This window comes from Drosophila innubila, assembly GCF_004354385.1.
Source record: "Drosophila innubila isolate TH190305 chromosome 3L unlocalized genomic scaffold, UK_Dinn_1.0 0_D_3L, whole genome shotgun sequence".
Classification (NCBI taxonomy): Eukaryota; Metazoa; Arthropoda; class Insecta; order Diptera; family Drosophilidae; genus Drosophila; species Drosophila innubila.
Genome location: NW_022995376.1, coordinates 22957331 through 22982736, shown reverse-complemented (window position 1 = coordinate 22982736; position 25406 = coordinate 22957331). Strand labels below are relative to the sequence as shown.

Below are 25406 nucleotides of genomic sequence, written 5' to 3'. Positions count from 1 at the left end.
TATTATTGTTAGAGTTATAATATTTGTTGTATATTTAAATTCTATAAGTCATTAGTTAGGCAAAAGTTCTAATCTCCTCTCTATTTGACTACGATTTTAAGTACTCCTTATTAAAATTCAACAGTTTTCCACGGAATTTTTTATTCAGATCTTTTCGTAAACGTTATCAAGTGATAATGAAATCTTGAATAAACGCACTTCATACACTACATGTGTAAATGTGGGTAAATGCTATCGATATATAAAATTCATCCGAAAGTGTTCCATTTCTCTTGTTCCCAAGTGCCCAAACGTTTTCGCAATGTCCGGGAACTGTTGAGAATTTTTTTTGCTCCTCTTACACCCTGTGCCAAATAGAGTCTAGCCAGTTTTTAATAAACTAGAACCAGAAATAAATTAATATGTTTTTATAAAGGTGTACAAAAGTGAAATTGATAAAAAGGAAGGGGACTTCATTGTGTCCTTTTAAATACTGAAAAGGATTCACATAGTTATTAGGCGATGGCGTGTTATTACAAACACCGAATATATGGCTTTGTGACTCTTTTACTTTTCTTATTTACCAATGTATTTGGGCAGGAATCTATTAGAGGTATAAATACAATGTTAAAAATGTTCAATAGTTGTTCGAAAATATGTGCAAGTCCATTTATTATGTCTTGGTTTTGTTATTTGAATCATTTTATTCTAATATATATACACACATACATATACACAAATTTATCGACTGAGATACAAACGGAGTATGTGTATAATATTTACCTATGTATGTACATATGTGTGCAAGTACATACATAAATGAGTGCACATACCGCCTTAGTTGTTTTATTAAAATGGATATTAAAACGATAGTTGAAGAATGATAAATGACACTTGCAATAAGGTGTATTTATTTGATTCGTACTTTGTATGCAGTGCACCCTTAAAATGGCCGAGCCAGTGTATACTAATCATTGTGCAAATGTATGACATAGTCTTATGGAGGGAGGGGTATCTCAGACCGGCCCCCGTCAACAGTTGAGTTACTCACCCGGTGGCCCATTATATTCTTTTGCAATCGACCGCGTAGAATAGTTTTTTAACTGATATTGAATTACTTACAGTTGGACAAAGAACTGTTTTGACAAATTTTTAAATTCGATCATATTATTTTGATAAAGAAAAAAAAATCTTACGTTTTATACTTTACGGACTTGCTCGTTTTTTTTATTATATGCTAGCTATCATATTTGCTTCACTTTATTAACTTCTTTTGTTTTAATATTGTTACAGAATGGGTGAAAATTGGAACAAACACTTCACTGGGGTGTTTATCTGATAACGAGCCAGCTACTTGGATTTTTAATAATGAAAGCATTAATACTGTGGATACCAGGTAATCAATGCCAGAAATATTTTGTAAAAATAATAGTTAAGCAAAGAAAATCTATCTTACTATGATTGGAACTATTACTGTCTTTTATTACAACTGACAACTGTCTGACTATTAAAACAATAATAAATACTCTTATTAATATTATTGTTATTTATTACTTACAGATTTACAATTAGTGCTGATATTATAACGGATGATAACATCAGTGCCAGCAGCAATGGTATAACTAAATATAATAATGTACTTCACGTACGTGATGTCATTATATCGGATACTGGAAACTATACATGCAAGCTTCCTAAAAGTAACAATTCAATTGAATATAATTTGCAAGCATTCCTTCAACCAAAAATCACTCAAAGTACGGCTGACAAAATTAAACGAAAGATTGGACAAAGTGCCATATTGTATTGTATATTTGATATTTATCCCCAAAATACTACGACAAATAAGCAATTGAAATGGCTAAGAGACGGAAGTCATGTTGCGGATTTGGAAAACTTTTACGGAATTACTCAGTTGAGTGAAACACGATTGAATTTTACGTTGGAATTTACTGAAGTATACAAAAAGGAGAATGGAACTTACAAATGTGTTTTATATGGATCTGGCGGCGAAGAGATCATATCTAGTGAAATAACATTACTTGTCATGGAAGTGCCACAAATCAGTATTGATTATGTGAAGGCTGTTGGGGCCAACAAAATATTCCTTAATTGGACATCATACGATGGCAACGATCCAATTCAAAAATACTTTATACAGTATTCACAAGAAGGTTCACCGACTTTCGAATATTATAAACACTATATAAATGGCAACCATACATCGTATGTCTTGGACACGTTTAAGCCAAATACAACATACCATTTACGTATCACCGGAAAAAACTCGATTGGTGACGGATCACCAAATAAATATCCATTAGCAGTCACCACATTAGATCATGATCCAACGTTCATTCCAAAAGTTGAAACAACTGGAAGCACAGCATCGACAATTACGATTGGATGGAATCCACCATCCCAAGATTTAATTGAATTCATTCAATACTATGAATTGACTGTATCCGAATCTGGGGATGTGCCAAAGTTAATTGAAAAGGCCATTTACCAACAGAATTCGAGAAATTTGCCATATATGTTCGATAAATTGAAAACCGCAACAGACTATGAATTTCAAGTTCGGGCTTGTAGTGATCTAACAAAGACATGTGGTCCATGGTCAGAAATTGTAAATGGTACTACAATGGATGGAGTCGCAACCAAACCAACGAATCTGAAAATTCATTGCAATCAGCAAAACATTTCCAGGCTCAATTCCATTTCTATTAGTTGGAACGTGCCCAAAACTCCAAATGGAAAAATAATATCATATTTAATAAACCTGGAAGGAAATTATACATACAACCAAGGAGGAAATGAGTACAGTGAGAAATGGGGACCAAAAATTCGAAGAGTAGATGAGCCCAGTCACAAAACAATTTACGAAGGCGTCAGTCCCAATACAAACTATACTGTTACAGTCTCTGCCATTACAAGGCATAAGAAGACTGGAGAACCAGCGGTAACTAATTGCTTTATGCCTGTCTCTTCGCCTGAAAGCATTGGAAAAACCATGTGGACAAAGGTTAAAAATGGTCCCAAATATGTTTTGAAACTATACTTGCCCAAAATAAGCGAGAGAAATGGACCTATATGTTGCTATCGAATCTATTTAGTTAAAATAATAAATGAAAACAAAGAGCTACCACATCCAGAAAAGTTAAATAAAGCTACTTATCATGAACTTAATAATATTAGTAAACCACAAGACTATGCATATTTAGCAGAAATGCTCAGCAGTCGTTACTTTAAATCGGAAATATTCTTAGGAGATGAAATGCGATTTACTACTAAACGCGATGATCTAATTGACAATGATGATTTATGTCGCAAATGTCTGAAGGGCACTCCCTTTTTTAAAACACAAGACGCTATAGCAAAAATAGGTAATAGATGTTAATAAAATCTTTATTTGGTTATTAATCAACGATTTTTCATTACAGATCCTGCTTTGCCTCAAAAAGAAGATCTAAACAAACTTGGTAATCTAACAGAAAACTCGATTAAAATGCTTGAAAGTCGAAAACGTAGGAGACGTAATCCTACAGTTGCAATGGGAAAAGAGGATACAAATTTAAGCACTGACATTCCATTGAATCATCAAGATCAAGTTGCTTCAAATATCTATCCAGACATATGGGACGGGGAAATAGATATAAACTCGAACTACACTGGATTCATTGAAATTATTGGTGAGTGCTATGATTCAATTTACTGTTTACAACAATATTAAATCATTTCTCTTATTTAGTACGATCCGAAGATGCTGTTCTTAGGGCGTATAGTGATTACTTTGATGTAATTACTCCTGCAACTCAAGCTGAACAGATTCAAACCCTCGATGATACAAAGTTCTATTTGAATACTGGGATTAAAGTTCTGGCCATTTCATTTGGATTTATTGTCATCTTTGTAACGTTATGGATTATTCATCATCATAAGACTAAGAACGCAATGCCTGATGAAGATACATTAACCCTAAGGGATTCGTTAAGGTATTTATCTTTACTGAATGCTAAGTACTTTATGCTTAATATTTTTATTATATTTTCAGAGCGCTTTTTGGCCGTCGAATCAATAATCATAGTCAATTCATCGGATCTGGAAATCAGAAAGGATTTGATACAGGACCTATCCATAAATTAGATTTGGTTACAGCCTATAAAAATCGACATAAGGATACAGATTATGGTTTTCTACGAGAATACGAGATGTTGCCCAATCGTTTTAGCGATCGAACGACGAAAAATAGTGACATGAAGGAAAATGCTTGCAAAAATAGATATCCTGATATTAAGGCATATGATCAAACTAGAGTGAAATTATCTCCAACTAATGGAAATCAAAGTACTGATTATATTAACGCTAACTTTGTGATTGGATATAAGGAAAGGAAAAAGTTTATTTGCGCTCAAGGTCCCATGGAAACCACCATAAACGATTTCTGGCGAATGATATGGGAACAACATTTAGAGATTATCGTAATGCTTACGAATCTGGAGGAGTATAATAAATCAAAATGCGCAAAATATTGGCCCGAAAGGGTATTCGATTCCAAGCAGTTTGGAGATATATCAGTGAAATTTACAACAGAACGAAAAACTGGTGATTACATTATACGATCCTTGGATATCACAAAATCAAATCTAATTGGTGAAGAGGAAGATCATCGACAAATAACACAGTACCATTATCTAACATGGAAAGATTTTATGGCTCCAGAGCATCCTCATGGTATCATAAAGTTTATACGACAAATTAATTCCGTCTACTCGGTGCAAAGGGGTCCAATATTGGTACATTGCAGTGCTGGTGTTGGCAGAACTGGCACTCTTGTTGCTCTTGACTCTCTGGTACAACAACTGGAAGAAGAAAGTATGGTTTCAATCTTCAATACCGTGTGCGATTTACGACATCAACGTAACTTCTTGGTTCAATCACTGGTGAGATTATAATCTGTTTAAATAATTATAATATAAATAAAAATCAACTGTTACTTATGTTTTTCACAGAAACAATACATTTTCCTTTATCGTGCATTGTTGGACACTGCGACATATGGAAACACGGATATACCCTTAGCTTTGATGCAATCGACCATTGAATCCCTTAAGTTTAAGCCTAATGACGGAAAATGCTTGCTAGAAACCGAATTTGAGGTTTGTACCATGAAGACAATTGTCTTACACGCTCATTATTAATAATTATAAATTTATTTTCAAACATAGAAACTAATTAATACAACTGATGAGATAAATAAGACCTGCAGCGTGGGCGAAGTTGAAGAGAATATGCAGAAAAATAGAAGCCATGAAGTTATTCCATATGACCGTAATAGAGTAAGTATAAAAACTTTTTAAATTAATATATCCAATATTGATTCTATCCAATATCCATTCTAGGTTATTTTAAGTCCAGTACCAATGAGGGATAATTCCACATACATTAATGCTTCGTTTATTGAAGGATATGATAATACTGAATCATTTATCATTGCACAAGATCCTTTAGAAAGTACTATTGGTGACTTTTGGAGAATGATTTCAGAGCAAAGTGTGTCCACACTTATAATGATTTCTGAAGTATGTTTAATAGAAAATATTCCATCATCCCAGAGTTAAATTTTTGAATAAAATTACTCTTACAGATTGGCGACGGTCCAAGGAAGTGTCCACGCTATTGGGCAGATGATGAAATTCAATACGATCAAATACTCGTAAAATACGTACACAGTGAAAATTGCCCGTATTACACACGGCGTGAATTCTATGTAACAAATTGCAAAATAGATGATACTCTCAAGGTAACCCAATTTCAATATAATGGGTGGCCTACGGTTGATGGAGAAGTTCCTGAAGTCTGTCGAGGAATAATTGAACTTGTTGACCAAGCGCACAAACATTACAAAAGCCATAAAAATAATGGTTGCCGATCTCCCCTTACAGTTCATTGCAGGTAATTCTCTGTTTATCATACAATTTTAATGAACTACCGTTTAAAATACAAACAATTTGTTTTCACAGCTTGGGTACTGATCGAAGTTCAATTTTTGTTGCTATGTGCATTTTGGTTCAGCATCTGCGATTCGAAAAGAGCGTAGATATATGTTCAACAACAAGGAAATTGCGATCTCAGCGACCAGGACTTCTTAATTCATTCGTAAGTTATAGCAATATTATACGTATTTAAATATCCACTGATTGTATTGCTCAATATTCATATTTTAAATTATTCAAAATAATTTTGGGAGTCAGCAGTAAATTTTCATTTGTAAAGTTGGCAGATCTATTAAAACAGGTCTTTCCAGTTTGAAAAAAATAAAAATAAAAAATATTAAATTTGCCAATTAGTTCTTTAAATTCCCCATAATAGTTTACTAACAATTTTTAATAATCTTTCATGCGTTTATTTGCAGGCACAATACGAGTTCCTACATCGCGCCATTATAAACTATTCAGATCTACATAAATTATCGGAAAATATTGTGGATTAAGGAAATATTGTGTGTCTACTCATAAGATAAGTGTAGGGAACTTTACACATAAAATACATAGATATTATAAAAATGTACATTTCATGGAACTACATATAGTATGTACGAGTATTTGAATGCGCCGAACGTATACATTTTTTTACCATTATATTTTTAACCTTATACAATACATGTGTCTATACAGATGCTTATGTAAATGTCTGTATGTGCGTATTTATATATTGATAAAGCTACCAAAGGAAGTATATTAATTTATTTTATAAGATTTCGTGTAAAAAAAATAATAAATAAAATATGTATCTTTTACATTTAAGAGACTAGCCCCATTTTTGTGTTTTTAAATATTATCTTCAATTTATGTAGCAAGCAGCAGAAGATCGAAATTTCTGGATGCTTATGGAATATGGATTTACTTTACAATTTGACTTGCTTACAATATACTGATTATATCGAGCCCTATTTGCATAAATAACGTAAGCGTCATTTTTTCGAAATTTGTTTTTTGGTGCAAATGTGTTCATATTTACCAACCGCATCTGCACACAAAATATTAAATTTGTGTTGTATATATTTACAAAGATATTAACCTGTAAATTATGTCGTAAGCGACAAGCGGCATACGAAACGACACACGGTTACTCAAAAATACTCTCCTGTAAAATTTGCTTTTTGGCGCTTACGTTCTTTATGCAAATAGGGCGCGATATATATAACAAAACCTACTTTGCTCCCCAGTTTTTAAGAAAGGTACAACATTTTATTGAGAGTGAAAGATTTTTGCATTAATCTTGCAATATTTATTACAATTAAACCGAATAGTATATATTGAATATTCCTCAACTAAAGATTAAATTGAGTCGATATAGACAAGTTGGACGCCACTCGTGTCTTTTTATTTAATTAAAGCTAATATTAAAATGGCACAGATTTTGATTTTATATTAGGTATGTCGGAAGCAAAGGGAACCAACAAATAATTTGTAAGAAAAGTATAAAAAACCAATTGAAATTTTTACAACTAAATACTTTTATTTAATTTCTTCATTTATTTATTTTCTTTCAAAGAAACTCACCTAAAATGTTTTGCTCTAAGTCTGAATTTCAAATGTAATCTACTCCGTACAGGTACAAATTTTGCAGCATTATATACAAATATGCATTACGACCCAGCAGACCTTTCATTACATTAATTAACTTTTTTAAGTAAATATTGTCGGGTGCATAGAAACGTTCTGTATGTCAGAATCAGAGAATACTCGTTCCGGTTGCCACTCAAATTCATCATCAAGCTGAAAATTATGTTTTCAGTTAAAACTGAAGACTTGTGTAAACACTTGTGAATGGCCACTCGGCCTGTACGAGTACGATGTTGAAAATTTAATGATTCTTTTTATTCATTTCCCATTTTTACTAACTGAAACTGTAGAAATATCTACAACATACAGAGCAGGTGTCCGACTTCGTAGACTTTGTAATGTTTATAATTGTTATTGGTGAATGAAATGATGTAGAGGATGAAGTTGATTTTGTCCTGCCCCATCCAAGTACTATATTTCAATAGCAATTAGTCTTGCCCTTCTGTGTTTATCGAAAAACTGTCAGAGGAAAGCAATATATTAAACAAATAACTATGGGATATACCCCGTTTATAAATATACTTTTCCAGAAATGGGAATAAAATAATAACGATATTATATTTTGAAACAATTATTATTATCATTATTATAATCAGGATATTAAACCGAAACAACTGTTTCAGTAACTATTATTGTTATGTTTGTATTTTGCTTTTTGGCTATATTGGTTACGAATAATCTTTGAATATCAGTTTCGTAACGGTTACTGGTTTTTCTATGGGTTTGGGCTTTGAAATACTGGAATGATTTCGTCTCACTATAAAATAAAAATTGCGTGGGGCTTATAAAAGTATGTGTGCCAAATTTTCTTGATTCTATCTCTTTATATATAAGACTATAGTCTCTCAGACCTATTTGTTCATACGGACGGACTCGGCTTATGATGCTGATCAAGAATATATATAAATTTGCAGATGCCTCCTTCTCCATGCTACATACATTCCAACGCATACACTATCCTTTAACTTGTTTTTTAAGTAACGGGTATAAAAACTAGAAAAACTTAGTTACATAAGTGAATTTAATGCTGGATTGAACCGATATTTACCTTGTATATGAATCGTTTTGAATAATATCGGTATTGCTATAATAAATAACTTTTATTTCGGCTAAGGCTCCAGTTTTAATCCTTGGTTAAAACTTAAGCTTATCTAGCATAGGTGAAACTGCAGACGACTCAATAATTTATTTAGAATAAGACGACAATGTAATATGGGTAGCTACCATAGAAAACATCGGTAAATTGCATTTGGTCAAACTGCAGTCAACTTGCAGACAAAAAGATTCTATAAAATCAGACGAGTTTTTAGCCTAGTTAGCATATACATACAGCAAAAAAAGATCATAGAAAAACTAAAAAAAAAATAAAAATCCGGTCAAAACGTTAGAAAATCGTTCCAACACGTAGTCAAAAACAGCGTAGTTCCGTTTTTTCGACGTCTATGACAGCTTGTTAATAAAATGTAATAGGTCTATTGATACGAATCGGAATAATTCAGGAACATATTCAGTATAATCACTTAACAAAGTGGTATAAGGCTATAAACACTTTGAGAAAATAAGTTAAGTTCGTTTCGTTTTAAGCTAGAAACATTTGTGATTAAAAAATAATATTATATTATTATAGATAATAAATGCTTTACAAAATGCAAACAAGCAATCCCAAATTTATAATTGAACTTCGCAACTTCGTTTCATACCTATATAATGTCTATATTAGCGTAGATGTATACTTATTTTAATCCATTCATTCACCTTATCATCTCATCGTTTCGATAAACTACGCCACGTGCCAGACTTTGTCACTTTTCGTGAAATAAGGAACAGAATCGATGAATATATTATAAAATAGGAAAAAAAAAAACAATTATCATTATCACAGGTCTATAATCAGGCAACTTGTGCCTGCTATCTAATAAGGGTACCCGGGGGAATGATACGAGTACGAGTATAAAAAGCGACCAGCGGCCCACAAACAAATATTTACATATGTATTTCAATCCGTCATTTGGTAGTCACAAGCGTGAGAAGAGTAAACACAGAACTTGGTATCTGCAACATGCATAAGTGGAGAGAACTTTGGTAACTCTGCAACAGCAACAACAACAACAACCCTAAACTGATGATGTTGTCGTCTGCCTGCGGAGGCTGACTTATTTCACGTCTTAGCATCAACAACGACCCCGCCAATTGGCAAAGTCAACGGAAGAGTCAGTCGCGATGGAAGTGGGTGGTTAGAAGTGGTGGCAAGGGGAAGTGGGAGGGTGGTGGCAGGGTTGTGGGCGACTTCAAAGGAGCAGTACGCAGTGGGCATTTCAGTGCCGGTCTCATCCGCAACACGTGCCGCTTTGGCGTCGCTCGAGTTAAGAACGCCAATTGTTTGTCGGACATAAACTGCAGTCGAACTGTGGTTCGACTATGATATGAATAGCCTTCTCTCTCGCTCTCGCTCTCGCTCTCTCTCTCACTCTCTCCATCTATCTCTCTCCCTCACATCGCACACATAAAAAGCAATAAACTAAAATTAAGTCAGAAAACGTGTCAAAGTCAGTGCTCAGTGCACTGACAGTGATGCAAAAACAAACACAAATAGCGAACGTTGGTCCTTGTTTACCTTCATAAAACCCCCATCAAGCAAGCTAACGTTGCCCGTCGGCTTTTAAGGAATCCTGGAATCACTGATGTGACTTTCATAGTATCAGCAATCACCCCCTGCGCTCACTCACCCCCTTTTGATTACAGTGTGTTCTATGTATGTGCAATCACACAAGAGTTCTCATTAAATAAACTGGTAGTTCGTAAAATTTTCAACACACTTAATTAGTGGGAATCAAATATTGTTATTTAACAGGGAGACCAGTAATATTTTGATATTACTTTATATATGTATCCTGTGAGCTTATCTCGGTCAGTTTGATTTGTGGGAAAAGTTCTCGCCTCAGTATATTTAGGCCTCCTTTGGATATTTCATAATTTCTCATTAACTATATTTCGAATGAGATGACTATGTAAGCAGGAAAATTCTCCAAAATTAGTTTTCTTAATATTATTATTAATAGCTATAGCTTCTACAAAATTTAAGTTCACTTTCAGTAAAATGCGGATAGCCAATAACTAATAAAGCTGCTACGCCTCCTGTTTATTTTTTGACCGCTTAAAATGATTTTTCAAGATCTATTTATAGTAAAAGACACATAAATACGTATCTCAATTCTTGATAAATTTTAAATCTTACATCAACAAATAATTAAAAACCGAAAATAATAGTTCTTAAAGGAACAAAAGCACAGATTATAACAAAGTTTCAATTTTTCTTTAAATTATCGAGATCCAGGAAAATCTATAATAATTTTTAAAATAAAAATTTTAAAATTCAAAAATAATAATTTTATTTCAATTTTTTACTTACTCATTTTTATTATAGATACCTTTGATTCTTTAGCATTTGTTTTAAAATTTAAAAATTTTAGATATGTGTATTCCGTAATTTTTAAATAAATATTGAAAAGTAATAGTTAGATAATAATTGTTCTTTTGCAATAAATATTTTAAAATATACAATACAATATTCTTTTTAAAGGATTAATAAACATTCGAACACATATTTGTATAGATAAAACAGAGCTCTTAATTAAATAAAATTACTACCTTCCTTGTAACATAGTATATTATATTCTTATGCATGATAATGGTTGTATCGTATGCAAGATAAAGTTTATAGTTCTTGCCGCAATAAATGTTATTGTAAGGAAAAATGAACCCTTAGTAAGAGTAAGTAAGAGTACGGGCATATACTGCACATTATGGTTTTTTACTTAGCATCTTTGGATCATATGGAACGAAAGGGGGGCATGGGCGGCACGTTTTATTTGTTTGTTGTCACATAGCGACGTTTGGCAGCAGTAAAGGACGTGTCACGTGCCATATTGTTCTTCCTGATGGCTATGGCTTTCGGCTATGTAATGGTCGGGTGTTAACACAAACTTTGTGTGTCTGATTCGATATTTGGTAAGGCGAACCGGTAACGCCCACCCCGCCAACACACACTCCCAGATGCTGCAAATGATGAGTTGTGCCTAATTCATAACCACATCGAAAGGAATTAACTCACAGCATGGAATCGGCTCACTGAGAGATTCTTATTGAGGGGGGTTGTCAGCAGAAGGGTGGAATTCTTCCGTGTTAAAATCAAGTCACTTTTATACACGTGTCTTAATTCGTTTGGGTGAGATTTTAAAAGGAAGCCAAGGGGTTTAAATGAAATAAACTTCGGTAGCGTCATCAATCGATTGGGCGGCAAATAATGGAATTGTAGCGAAATATTATGTTTGATACCCTGGAATTATTAGGGTGTTAACTATTCTCATTTAAAGTTGTAAGCGCACAGGACTCAAACAAGGACTGTACTTTGATACAACAAGACACTGATAAAAAAATGTTCTAAAATCAATATTTTTGTCACAAAACTAAGAATTTTGGTCAAAAAAATGCGTCCTAATCATAAAATTCTTAAAGTAAGGTCTTATTTTAAAATATTATTAATATTATAAGAATAAATGCTCTTAAAATTTAAGTCAAAAAATAAAAAAACTAAAATATTTATTAAATCTAATTTTTTTCTGCTATTTTAATTTTGATTTATGATTTGTCTTGGTAATTTTATACTACTTTTTTCATATGAAATAGTACATATCACTAAGGACGGCAGTCCACGCTAGTGACAAAAGCAGCACGAAGGGTTTTATACTTTACTAACAATTTACGATTTTTAATCTTGTATAAAGAACTTAGATTTTTTAGATTAATATTCTTCGTATTGTTAATATGGTCTTAAATGGTCTTATTTTAAGAAAAAAATATTTCGGATGAACGTTTTTTTAATTTTAGAAGTTGGTCTCGTTTTCAGTGTACTAAAAAATGCTCTATTACACTTTTTCTCATAAAATGTAAAAGTTTAAAGCCCAAATGCCTAGGAAAAGATCTCTGCTTCTCTCATTTGCTAGAGAACTTTTTACCATAGAGGAGCTTTAGGGGCAAAAGACGTTTTAAATAAATACATACTTATATCCATATGTATTTTTGCATATTCGATTGTTATGATTTTTGAGTCATGTTATGTTGTAGGCGGTGCAAACAAATAATTTTGTCAGATATAAACTTTGATATCGGAGTGCAAACATCCTTTCGTAGGTGAAATAACATCGGATGTGGCTGTGTTTGACGCCAGGGGGTCTTTTGGTTGTTGGCCCAAGATACTTGAAGGAGGATAGCACCAAGCCATCAACAGTTTCAACAGTTTTCAAGTAATCTCTTGTTTGTTTCATTGTCTCTGCATTCATATATTGTTGTTATACATTATCAACATAACTACAATGACAAGACATTGCGACTTGGAGTTGGACAACGGACAGAAGACAGAAGACTGAAGACAACGGACAGAAGACAACAGCAGCAGGAGCAGCATTCATGGTAGAAACTAGTTAGTCAGAGATCGGCGCAAGTAAGCAATTTCACAAATAAGAACATATTCTCTGTGTACCCAAGCACGACAGGAGGATAAGATAAGAACAGAATTCCGCCAGCGCCTGCTGTGCAGGTCAGACACAACTTGCGCAGTATGACGTACTCTTTTTTTTCATAACTTTTTTTTTGAATGACTTCGACAGGCTCACACCAATCGGGTAAAGCTCCAGCACCACAATCATAAATAATTATACCCTGTAATCAAATTTAGAAATATGAAAATGAGTATATGGAATTTATAGCAGCTTAAATTCATATTCTAAATTTTTTTCATAAGAAAATAATTATTTCTATCCAAAAACTACATTCGATTGGAATCAACTAGAATTTAAAATTTATAAAAAAAAGTGTAGATTGTAAAGATTAAAATGAAGTTCGAATTTATTAAAAGACAAATTTTTAAGACAGATGTTTAAGTTTACATTAAAACATGCAGAAGAAATTAAGCCAGCTTACAGGGTATCTACTAGTGAGTAGTCTTAAACATGTTTTGCTTATTCAAAGTAACAGTTTGTCAAATTTACAGGGTATTCTAAAAATATTAGAGATTCGTGTGTATCGTTTTACCAGATATGAACAACATGTGTTCATATTTACGAATCAAGCATAATGAGTATCTAACAGAAAATAATGTTATGTAAATGTAATTAGAAAACATCATCAATTCCGAAAACGTTATAAGTCCTTTTTAAATTTTTAAGTATGCTAGACAAAATTGAATTGTCCCCAAGGCCATTATTGGCTTTGGAAAAACCTTTTTGCCTATTCTAATCCTTCAATTCATCTAAATGGAGTCAAATCCGAAAATTGGATTGAAGAGTAACGCCCACTCTTTGTCACGCCAACCCAGACCAAACCAAACCAGACACAGTACCCAGTACCCATTTATGGGTAAGTATTTCGGTCGTTCCATCCCCTTTCCCCCATTCCATGGCTGTTAATGTGCCAGCCAAATGCTCAATTGCGGTATCCCAGGACATGCCAATGAGACTAGAATAGGGGATTTCAACTCAACATCATTGTGTTCTTAGCCAAAGTGTCCGACGATGCTGGTGGAAATGTAAACAGAAGAAAATGGATATTCAATTACTTAAACGGTTAGTCCATTGTTGAATATACACAAATTTGCATATTTCTTATTTGTCTGTTTGTTTCCATCGACTAATAGACAACTGTTTAAGCGAAAATATTTAGTTCATACATATTTACATTCATATAACCAGACAATATGTATGATAAGTAATGTTATTCTTGGAGTGATTTTTGTATTAGAGTTGTTCATCAAAGTTTCATTAGTTTTGAGCCTAAGCAAGCTAAGTGATCCAGTGTTAACGGAATTTTAGCAATTTAAACATCTTAATCAATAAAAAGAAGAAGAAAATATTCAGAAAGTTTCTAAAATGAACTCAACTGCCAGAGTAGTTATAGAGTAGTTTATTATATATTAAAATAAAAATTATAAGTTAATAAATAAAAGACACATTTTTTTTGTTTGTTTTTATTATATTTCATTAATAAAGTTATTTCGTCAATGTTATAGACGTTATCGTCAGAGTCTTTATAATTTTCTAATATTGAAATAATTTTTAGAAAGTTTCCATTTCTTTTTAAACCATAATTATAAATGTAAACCAATTTTAGGATATGGTACTATCAAATAATATAATAACTAAATGTTAATTATTAAAAATTAAGGCCACGAAGGAGCCATGCTTCAATTTTAGTTAGGTTCTTAGTTTATAACTTAAATCTAACTATTAAGAATAATAATAATAACAAAAAATTTATTTTAAAATTAAAATAATAATAAATATTACTTTATTATAGATGTTATAAATCGATAAGTTTCTGGATTAATTTTAAATTAAATCGTCCACATTTGTAATACATTCGTAAGTCACACATTCGTAAGTCACAAAACTATTTCAAGAGACTTTTAGCTAAATATTGTAATACTATTAACAAATAAAATAGCTGTAAATCAGTTAAAAATTCGTAAAAAAAAAATAATATTGAAAAAATTATAGCTTAAATTTTCTAGCTTTTGCAATTACCAAATAGCCTAAATAAAGTGTCAAAATTTTTGCTAAGACAATCAAACGTTAATCATGTGCTTTTTTTCGTTAGTTTCTTTCGTTAAGTTAGATCTTAATTATTCTTAACGATCTGTTTTATTCGGTGTTTGTATAACTACATATTGAATCAGGCAAACATTAAATGTTATCTCCCATCAAATGATGTATTTAAAACACAATATTTAATGCTTATGTAAAAGTACTTATGTTAAAGTACTCGCAACAAACACAGTCGTAAAATTAATGAAAGCGCATTTATTCCATGCGGATTGTTGCCCTTTTTTTTGAATGTTTCTTAGGGTTGCCGAAAGATTTGAAAAATAAATTTAAATTATTTGGTATGGAGAACGCGGTTTAAAGGACCATGGACTTTGGACTATAATCTCGCGCCATTTCAGCCGCAGATTGAGTACGAGTATCTTATATTTTTGGCTAGGGCGTAGGCCGTTAAGTTGCTTGAGGTCGTTTCTCAATTAAATAGCTCTGGTATTTGTTTACTAACAGCATTGGGCTGTGCTGGCTTTCTTTGCTGTTATCCCATTCGTTGGCGGCATTCGAAGTTTCCCGAGTTAATGCGATAAATTTGCATATTTTGATTGTGTTGCGGTCAACAATGGGTTGCTTTCTGAATTAATGGGATTTTGCAAGCTTATGCAAAATCCGCCAAATATTTTACAATTTTAATTAAATTATCCCGAGCTTTTAACACTACCCAACGCTGTACATACAAACAAAAATACATATTTACATATTTATGTAAAATGTACATGTACATAAGTTTATTGTGGTTCTTTTTAAGTTATATCTGTTGCTTTATTTGTCATTGCAAGTGCCAGTGGATTGAAAATTGACATCAGCATCTATATTTTTGCATAAGTATGAGCATAGTCTGCATTAAATCGGTTGCAGCGTCCTCGGAAAAGCGGCACCGCCCACAGCAAACCGCAACAAACGTCGCGAAAATTCAATTTCAATATGGAAATTTCTGATGGGCACACCCACGTTAACGCCTCCCTTGTTTTTAATGAGGATGCAGCCAGCTCCGAGCATCGAATGCAATTTAACGATATGCGAATCCTTAACCACCACCGCAGTATCACGTAGTATCAGCCTTTGGGGCATGCCACTGCAGCGAGTATGCTCGTAAATGCCGTGTTGCGTTTGCGGTAGCGTCAACACGTGTTTTAATATACCAACAATGTGGTGGCAATCGTTGAACCGTTGCCAGTTTTCTTTCTCTTTGAACATATTAAAGAAATTACTTAAATAAGTGAAACTGTTGAGTTGCATGTGGTCACATGTTTAAACGTTAGATGTTATTCGACACTGCTTGCCTAGGGAACAGTTTGCATTGCAGTGCAAGCAGTGCACATTTATGATAATAATTTCTGTTTCTATTTACGCTGTTCCCACAATAGCGATGATCGATTGGTTAAACTAATTGAAATCAAATAGAAAATACTTTACCAGATATGTACAGTCAGTAAAGTAATGGTTTTGACAAAATAATTAATTAAGCCCGAAAATTCTTATTAATTTTTTCTATCTTTAAAAACCATAACCAACTATAATAAACCAAAAGACAAATTAAAACCTAGTTGAGGTAATGTTTTTGCTTAATGAAATACATATATGAATTTTGTATTTTGTCAAAAAATTACTCGATTAACTGTATATAAAACATTATGCTCTGCTTTGAATCAAGGGCACTATCAATATACTACTTACCAAATTCGATAGCTTGTCATCGATTTTCTCTACACTCAGAGGAAAACTCCGGTAAATCAACCCCTCTCAGCTGCAGATACATCATGTATATTTTAAGCTTGTTTGTGAATGAACATGAATTGATTTGTGGGTAGATCGAAGGCATGCTACGGGGTAATCAGTCATATTATAATTTTCGTTATCCCACAGAAAGTCAAACAGTCACGAAATCACTTTTAAGTCAGGCAAAATATTAGCAGCATCATTATGGAATACATTTGCTGGAGTTTAGGGTTGGTTTGTAATATTTAGTATATTTACAACAATAATAAATATTCTGTTGCGCTTTCCTTTCGAAATGAATTCTAATGCCTGACTATATCGCTTCAGCTTATCACTTTGATCAAAATAATATACACTTTCTATGCTTTTCACTTTTCTTGACAAAGTAATAATATCCTCTGCAAGGGTATTAATAAAATTTGGTAACGTTTCTTGCAGCAATTTCTTATAAAGGAAGATAAATGCTGACCGTAAATATTTTGACCTCAAAATGTGTTCCGAGCGAAAGAAAGAGAAATGACAATGAATGCCATCGTTGAAGGAAAATATTTCGCCACCGCTCAATTCAATTTCCATCCCTCAATAGTAGTTCAGTCGACAAAATGATAGCACTTCGAATAACATCATGGGTAGATTAGGGGTTTCCGTTCCCAAAGCGCATAGACAATGCTCGAAATTAAATGACAGTGAAAAGGTCATCCTATTCAATCGAGGACCATTGCTCGTGCCGGAGAGAGCTCGATATTTATTTATTATTATAGTGCGAAACGCATGTGATGGTGCGATTGTATGATTGTACGGTTGTACGATTGTATGTTTGTTGTAAGTCAGTAAGGAGGAGATGTGGCACTGAAGCGGGAAATGGGTTTAGGACTACGCCAATCGCAGAGCCGGACAATATGCCAAGTGATAAATGACTTGGGTATTATTCTTGTATTCGTTTTAATACAGTTTGGCGGACACACAGAGCCTGACACTGGGGGATTTATACTCAAACAACAACCAGTCGTCGATACGAGTATAAGTTTCACAAAAACACTGTGTGTGTGCGCTGTGTGTGTTGTCTATTATATCGATGGACATAAAGGATATTGTGGCAATTTCGACAGGAAAACAAGACTTTCATGCAGGACCACAGCGGTAGCAATAGCATTATTATCAAAAGAAGACGCAGACGCATCAGTTAACTAAACTACAGGATATACTCTTACTCATTCTCATACTCATACTCTTACTCTTACTCTTACTCTGTTGCTCTCTAATGACGACGGGTGGTCTGTCTTGGTTCCTGATGAGAAATGATAAATGTATTTATTTCCTTTAGCTAATATGTTGCATATCACAGAGGAAGAAATCCTTGATGGAAAACTTATGCGCACTTCAGTATTTGTTATTGATACAAACATTAATAAATGTAATTTTAACATCCGTTTAAATACATCATCATAAATTACAATTACGGATCGGCTTTGATTTGTAATTATAAATAGTTAATGAATTTATTAGGAATGAAATATGTTTAAGTTGCATTAAGCAATAGCATTGAGCAATAGTAAGGATTTTGAGTGCACTGCTTGCAGAGCGTATGTAAGCAAGCAGTGCATACATCAGTTTACCCCAGGAAAGGGTAGATTTTCATGTATTTATATCCTAGAAGAGGGTAATTCAACTTAGTCACTTGATGTGTAGTGCCTAATATATATTATAAAGCAAGGAGTGACTGTATGTATATTTTGTAACTACACTTTGCAATATATTTAGTAATTAGCCGATTCGGAGAATGAAAATCTATTCTATTAAAAACTTTGTATTTTTACAAATTCATTTTTCAGTTAAGAAAAGTCGGCAAGCAGTGTCATTAAAAAAAAAATACCCTCTTTAAGGGTATCTAATCTTCGTCAACCCTTTCGTTACTCTTTTTCCTTGTTTTTTAACATTTGTAAAAAAAGTCTAAGCATGACATATTCATACATATTTATAAGTATATTTCGGCTTTCTTTAGAACTTAACGGCTGTTACAAAAGAAAATTGCCATAAATTTTGAAACAGCCGGTGTCGTTTTAAAACGAATTTGAAAGTTTTATTGTGTTAAAGGCGACGAGTGTTTATGACGTGGGTGGTTCATTTAACCCTTAATATACCATATTTCTCTCACATTATTAAAACATAAAAAGCGTCAATAATCATTTGATATTTGGGGCCATTTATTTTCAAAAGTCCTTTTATCGTGGAACCTCTACGTCTGCCTCTCACACTTTGCCTAAATTGTTCCACAGTTTCTTTTGTAACTGTCGACAGCCCCACAAAGTATGACGACTATTTGAAACATTTTCCACATTTTCACATTTTTCGAGGGGCGTGCTATGATTTTATTGATGCTGAATGCGCGGTGGTTGCCCCGTGTTCAGTGTGTACAGTGTACACTTTACACAATGTAGCAGATTGTTCCATTTTAACATTTCCCCAGAAGCGTGGCAACAACCGTCCGGACAATCCTTTACAAATTTTCAACACGCTCACGAATGTATGCGTGAATATGAATGGATTTGTATGAGTGTGTTTTATGTACATGCGTAGTTTCGAATCATAAACAAGTTTGAAGCACTTCCTATTCGAATGGGAAATAATGTTTTGCTAATGAAATGGGCATTAGGAGTAACTCCCACCCTCTAAAGTAAATACTCTTACTGTTTCTCGATAGCTGCTTTAAATAATTAACTTCTTCTTGATTATAGGGAAACTTTGAATGTAAGTATTGATCGTAAAAATATATGAATTAAAAAGTTCTTCAAGGTGATTACATTAGTTGTACTTTAATATTTTTCACTGATATAATATGAGAAAATATAAAAAACAATTGGTCTGTGCCAAATAAGTATTTCCAAATAGGTTTAGCTCGAAAATAGTGCTTGACGAGGTTATTATCCCCTATGTATATACATTTATATATATAAAACTAGTCGGAGTCCCGACCATAGAACACCCGATACTAATAAGCTCTATTGCATACTTTTGGGTGCTTGAATTGATGCTGATCAAGAATATATATACTTTATGGGGTCGAAGATGCCTGCTTCTCCCTGTTACAAACAGGAAGTCAAGCACAATATACCCTTTACTTATTTTTTAAGTAACGTGTATAAAAAGATAAATTTTCAAGCGCTATGAAAATTTAAGATTAAAAATTAAAATAAATTATAAAATATTTCTAATTATATTTAATATTTTACTTCAAAATCATAAATTCTAATAGCACGTTGGATGAACTCATATGAAACTTGAAACATATAAATAATGTCGGAGCCAAGACCTTCAAATACCAATTACATATATTATAATAAAGTCTGAAAACTGTCTACATGGTATGAGTATCTGCTGCCTCTGCTCAGGTAACAGTGCTTACACAAAAAGCTTGGGAAAATTAAGTTCCAAGAAAATATTCCGGAATTCGGTGTTAAACAACAGTGAATAACCAGAGCATATTGAATACACTCGGGTTGCGACAGACTCGACTTACAACGGGAAATCGGATATGAGCAGACTGAAGCGAAAACAGACACGTATTACTCGTGGCTCCGTCGAATACTTAGGAGCCCTGTTGATAAGGCCACCAAAAAAATAAAAAGAAAAAGAACTTTGTCAGCTGAAAAATGTTTGCTAGTCGAAGCAAGTTAGACATACTCGTACATACATGTTTATGTATGTATAACTTTATATTAGATGGGTCAAAAATCTTGCTTATGATGGTAATAAGCAATTAGTTCAAGAACTGCTCGTATTGTGAATAAAGGAAAAAAAAGGAGACATACCTACAGGTAGGAGTGTAGAGTTATTTCTGTGGACATCATAAAAACTGTTGCTACCAAAAATATGAACACAATAATCATTGACAAATGTCAAACATCAATTCAGTTGGAAGGAAATAATCTAGTCACAGTGACAGGAGAACATCATTACATTTCATTTGGTCCAGTTTGACAATCGTCTCTAAGGGTTCCACGGTCGGAAGCGATCAATTAGTGTGGACGACTTGCCAATCGTTTAAAATGTAAAGCACGTACAGCCTGTGTGTTCTGACAGTCGAGATGTGTGTACCTTCATCGAGAGTTGCCGAGGATTCTTTCGGTTCCAGCGAATATGAATTCATAATGATAATTCGAAAATATACTCGTACACACACTGGAGAAAAACAACTGGTTTCTTTATTTTGTTTTTGTTTTTGTTTTTGTTTTCGTTTTTATGATCAACATTTTTGGCCTTCATAAATATAAAGTCATCAGAAAATATGACAGTTTTATGTTCATTTCGTTGCGGTAAATGTTTTCGGCGACAAAAGACATGATTCTGAATTCATTATTGTTAACATATTGTACTGTGTTCCCTTAAAAGGAGCTCTGGCCGTGCTATAGTTAATGTTCAAAAAGGCAACTCAATAACCCCGTCATCGAGTGACTTTAATAAGGAGTAAAAGGGGTTCAGAGTCTCCACTTGAGTACTTTCGATTTAAGTACAATCATATTTCCAACTAATGATCCATCAGATTGAGAAGATTGTATATTTAAGACTCAACTTGGATTTGAAAGAATAAAAGATTAGCTTAATATTAAATTTTAAATTGCTTTATGAAATGAGTTTAATAAAGAACATGGAGAATCCTTTGGCTTATCCTACAGGATCTACGTATATACTTTTCGTGACAATCGATATATCTAAAACTTTATAATAAATTGGTCGTAAATACACTTTTATGACATTTTGAACATAATCATGCCTTTAAAATCAATTTTAAGAAAAATGAATGATGTGTTTGAATAAAAAGTTATTTAATTAATACTAGAAATGGTTATTCAAATTAGAATTCCACCCCCTCTTCCTTATCGATCCCGGCATATCCTTCTCCCCGCCCAGCAATCCACCCGGGACTCTAAAATGAATTGGGAGTTAATTGACTTCCATGAAGACTTTATTTAAGAATCGACTTTGCATTTGGAAATTATTGCCAGATACGATTACAAAATATATGATTATTTGTTAGTTTGTGAAGTCGTAAAAACAGCAACCAAGTGCAAGAACATTTTAATTATACGGCAATTTGATGTGAAATAAATTAGAGGTCTGGCCACGATGTTCCCTGTTCACAACTTCCAAATATGCAACGCGTACATCGCGAGGGGCTTTCAAAATAAAGACGTTCTGTTTTTATATACAATCATTTAAAGAAATGAAGAAAAGAAAAGAGAGAGAGAGAGAGAGGGAAGTAAAAAACGAGCAGGGATCTAATGGGCGCCCTCTTGGGTTCCACTTCCAATGCGCTCAATAATTTTCCACAATTTCAGCTGTCAGTCGAGGTGTCAAATCGCAGCTACTCATGCTGAGCTCGCTTCTCTCTCGCTTGTCGCTTTTCGCTTCTCTCGCTGCTGGCATCGTCGCAGTCGCAGTCGCCGTCGCCGTCCCGTTCGTTCCCGCCCCTCGAGTAATTTAAATTAAGCATCTGACGCACACCTCGGCATAGTCAACTGACAGACAACGAGATGATATGGGTAAGCAGCCACTTAGCGATCCCGATCTCGATCCCTATCCCTATTCCGATCTCGATGCCGATCTCGATGCCGATCTCGATGTCGACTCTCTGTCTACATACGTGTGCATATCGTCATCTCATGTGGCGCGATCACTGTCAACAATTCAAATCCCTAGGTGGAATCTACACTATTTGCCACCAATTTGAATAGTGAATGATTAGTGCGAGCTTTCATAACATTATAATGAATGGTATTGAATTTTTCAAGAAACGCTCTACCAAATAAAAAGTGTCAGTACAAGAGTTTATTTGTTCCACTGTGTGATCTTTGTATCAAATCACGTTAATTTTAAGAGTGGAGGATTTTTGCACGTCCGGTAAAATTTTTCGGAAGGGAATATCTTTAAAAGTATAACACACTTGCGCCACTGTGCACTTTTCGGTAATTGCTCAAAATAAATAATCTTATTAAATGTTACAAATATTTAAAATTCGAAAACTATATGTATAATTCATAATTAAGAGAAAATAAAAAGAAATTACCAATGTAATTCAACATAGTTCCCACTGTATTATGGATTACTGTTAGGTGTTTCCTCTTTTGCCAATAATTTTGAATAACAAATGAGTAGTGCGAGTATTCACAATATCAAAATGATCTTTTTATTTCAGCAGATTTCAATTTTGCAAAGATAACGAAGAGAAATCATTAATTCTGCATTTTCTCCACTGTGCGCTTGTTCCAATATCTAAATGATTTAGTTAATTTCAGCATATTTCAATTTGGCACAAAAAAAAAGAAGAGATTTCGACTGTAACTCAGTATTTGTCCCACTGTGCGCTTGCTGAATGAGAATCGCAACGAATTGAAAGCTTTGGTCAACAATTTAAGCAGTCAATGAGTACTACGAGTATTCACAGTATCCAAATGATCTTGTTAAATTCAGCACATTTCAAATTTGCAAAAAGAAATAAGAGAAAAACCACTGTAAGTCTATATATGTATATATATAAATGTGCTCCACTGTGGTGAGTGCTGAAATGGATTCACATTTAATTGGAATGATTTGGTTTTGATGCTGTGGCGTGATAATTTAAAACTTTTCAATTTAAACAAACGGGCAAGCATTATATTTAACAATGATTGGTTGCTGCTTAATTTTTCCAAGTGCTGCCAGTGGGAACATACAAACTGACACAATCACGACATGCAATAAGAAACATCCGAAGTGCCTTTATCTGTAACACCGATCTCAGTTGCCGGTTGCAACAACAACACCAACTGGCAACACCAACTGGCAACTGACAACAACAACAACAACAACATGAACTGGCAACGTTGTTTGCCTCACATCAACACACACACTGAGAGTTGAGGTGCAAGTATCTTTTGGCACCAAAAGGTGGCACTCGTACCTTCCTGACAACAAACACTTCACCCACATGTGAGTGTCTCATTGATTCACATGTTCAAGTTGTTCAGGAGACCACGACCTAGCGAGATTATCTCCTGCTGCACTCATACTTATTATGTGAGTACTCGAACGTCTATAGAGTGTGATTCCTTTTGCCTCCATTGTCATACGCACTATTCTCTTCGATTTCGACTTCGTTTTCGTTTTCGTTTTTCTTTTACTTTTTCAATCCAATCATCTCGCACATTTGTCATTGCACTACGGATGTTGCAAGTATTCATGAATATACTCATACATCACCTTCATTTTTTTTTTGCGAATATTTCTTTTAGTTTTGTATCTTATTACGAGTATGTACATTTTGGGATGCGCTTGAATTCACTTTGATCTTTTAATTTGCTGCATCAACACAATTTTTAAATCAAAGGCCAACCGCGGATGTGAATGTCTTCTGAATTACGCAGGGGGGCCACACGTGTCAAAATAAATACAAGTACTCGGATGAGTACCCGAATGTGTGAAGAGTAATTCTGTTGAAAGGACACATCAACACTATCTTGTTGGACTTCTTTATTCAGATGATATCCATAATGGCCAATTGCCCTTTCCTTTAATTAATTAAGGCTCATTTGTCTGAGCATTCTTTGAGATAGAAGAGATTGGAATTTCCAGAGGACTAATTGAAATATTATAGTTGCTTTTAGTAAATGAAGGGAGTGATAAACTGTATCTAATCAATTAATGTTCATATAAAATATATATTTTTTAAATATATTGATTTTTTCTTTTCCATTTTCAGCATTTAACATTTTGATAATTAATATATTTTGCAAAAACTTAGCAAGAGGAGAAAAACTAAGCAAAAATGTAGGTTTAATTTAAAAGCTGTTGAACTTAGTCCAATGTAACAGAAACTTTAAGTTATTTAGAAGAATTAAATTGTTTGACAATGATTGTAAAGAATACGATGTATATTTTCTAGGAAGCCCAGAGAATAGAAAAAAGCAGCTGGAATTATAAATATTTAATTGAAATTGTATCATATTTATTTATTTACGATATGATTCCAACGCTACAAGACAAAGCTTATAAATTAAGGCGCTGGTCACTAATATTTAAGCTTAAAGTTACATATCAGAACGGAAATTGTTAAGTTAGGTTAACATTGAATTATAATTATTTATTTTACTATTGTAGTCTTTTGTGTTTATAAAGAATATATTAAATTTATTTATTTATTTTTACTTATGCTTTTATTTATTTAAATTAATTTTATTTTTTTTATTCATTTATTTATTTATTTATTTTCTTTTTCATTTGGTTTAGTATCTAAAATGTGTAGTAAGTTTTGCTCTGAATTGCTGATTAACTGATTTCATAAGCGAACAGTATGAATGAATAAGAGCCTGTCAGAACTGGCCGACTTATGTTTTAAGCAAAAAATATTATTTGTTCTTCTGGAGTTGGTAAATCGAATCTTATCAAACAGATAATT

At 33.3% G+C, this 25406-nt stretch overlaps 1 protein-coding gene across 1 annotated transcript; it reads left to right on the top strand.

Annotated features, from left to right (window-relative positions):
- The first annotated feature begins 328 nt into the window (after positions 1 to 328).
- Positions 329 to 6673, top strand: LOC117787723 (tyrosine-protein phosphatase 69D). Its single transcript, XM_034626323.1, has 12 exons — positions 329 to 592; positions 1273 to 1375; positions 1540 to 3365; positions 3423 to 3671; positions 3731 to 3974; positions 4034 to 4922; positions 4992 to 5138; positions 5208 to 5318; positions 5382 to 5561; positions 5627 to 5934; positions 6003 to 6138; positions 6395 to 6673. The coding sequence occupies exons 1-12, from the start codon at positions 502 to 504 to the stop codon at positions 6470 to 6472; spliced, it is 4362 nt and encodes a 1453-aa protein (XP_034482214.1). The 5' UTR covers positions 329 to 501; the 3' UTR covers positions 6473 to 6673.
- The last annotated feature ends 18733 nt before the right edge of the window (positions 6674 to 25406 follow it).

Bases quoted from the DNA above. Each gene is read 5' to 3' on its own strand.
- LOC117787723 (XM_034626323.1), top strand. From the start codon at position 502: ATGGCGTGTTATTACAAACACCGAATATATGGCTTTGTGACTCTTTTA. The intron at 5,319-5,381 runs GTAAGTATAAAA...TATCCATTCTAG, and splicing joins TTCCATATGACCGTAATAGA to GTTATTTTAAGTCCAGTACC. The intron at 5,935-6,002 runs GTAATTCTCTGT...TTGTTTTCACAG, and splicing joins CCCCTTACAGTTCATTGCAG to CTTGGGTACTGATCGAAGTT.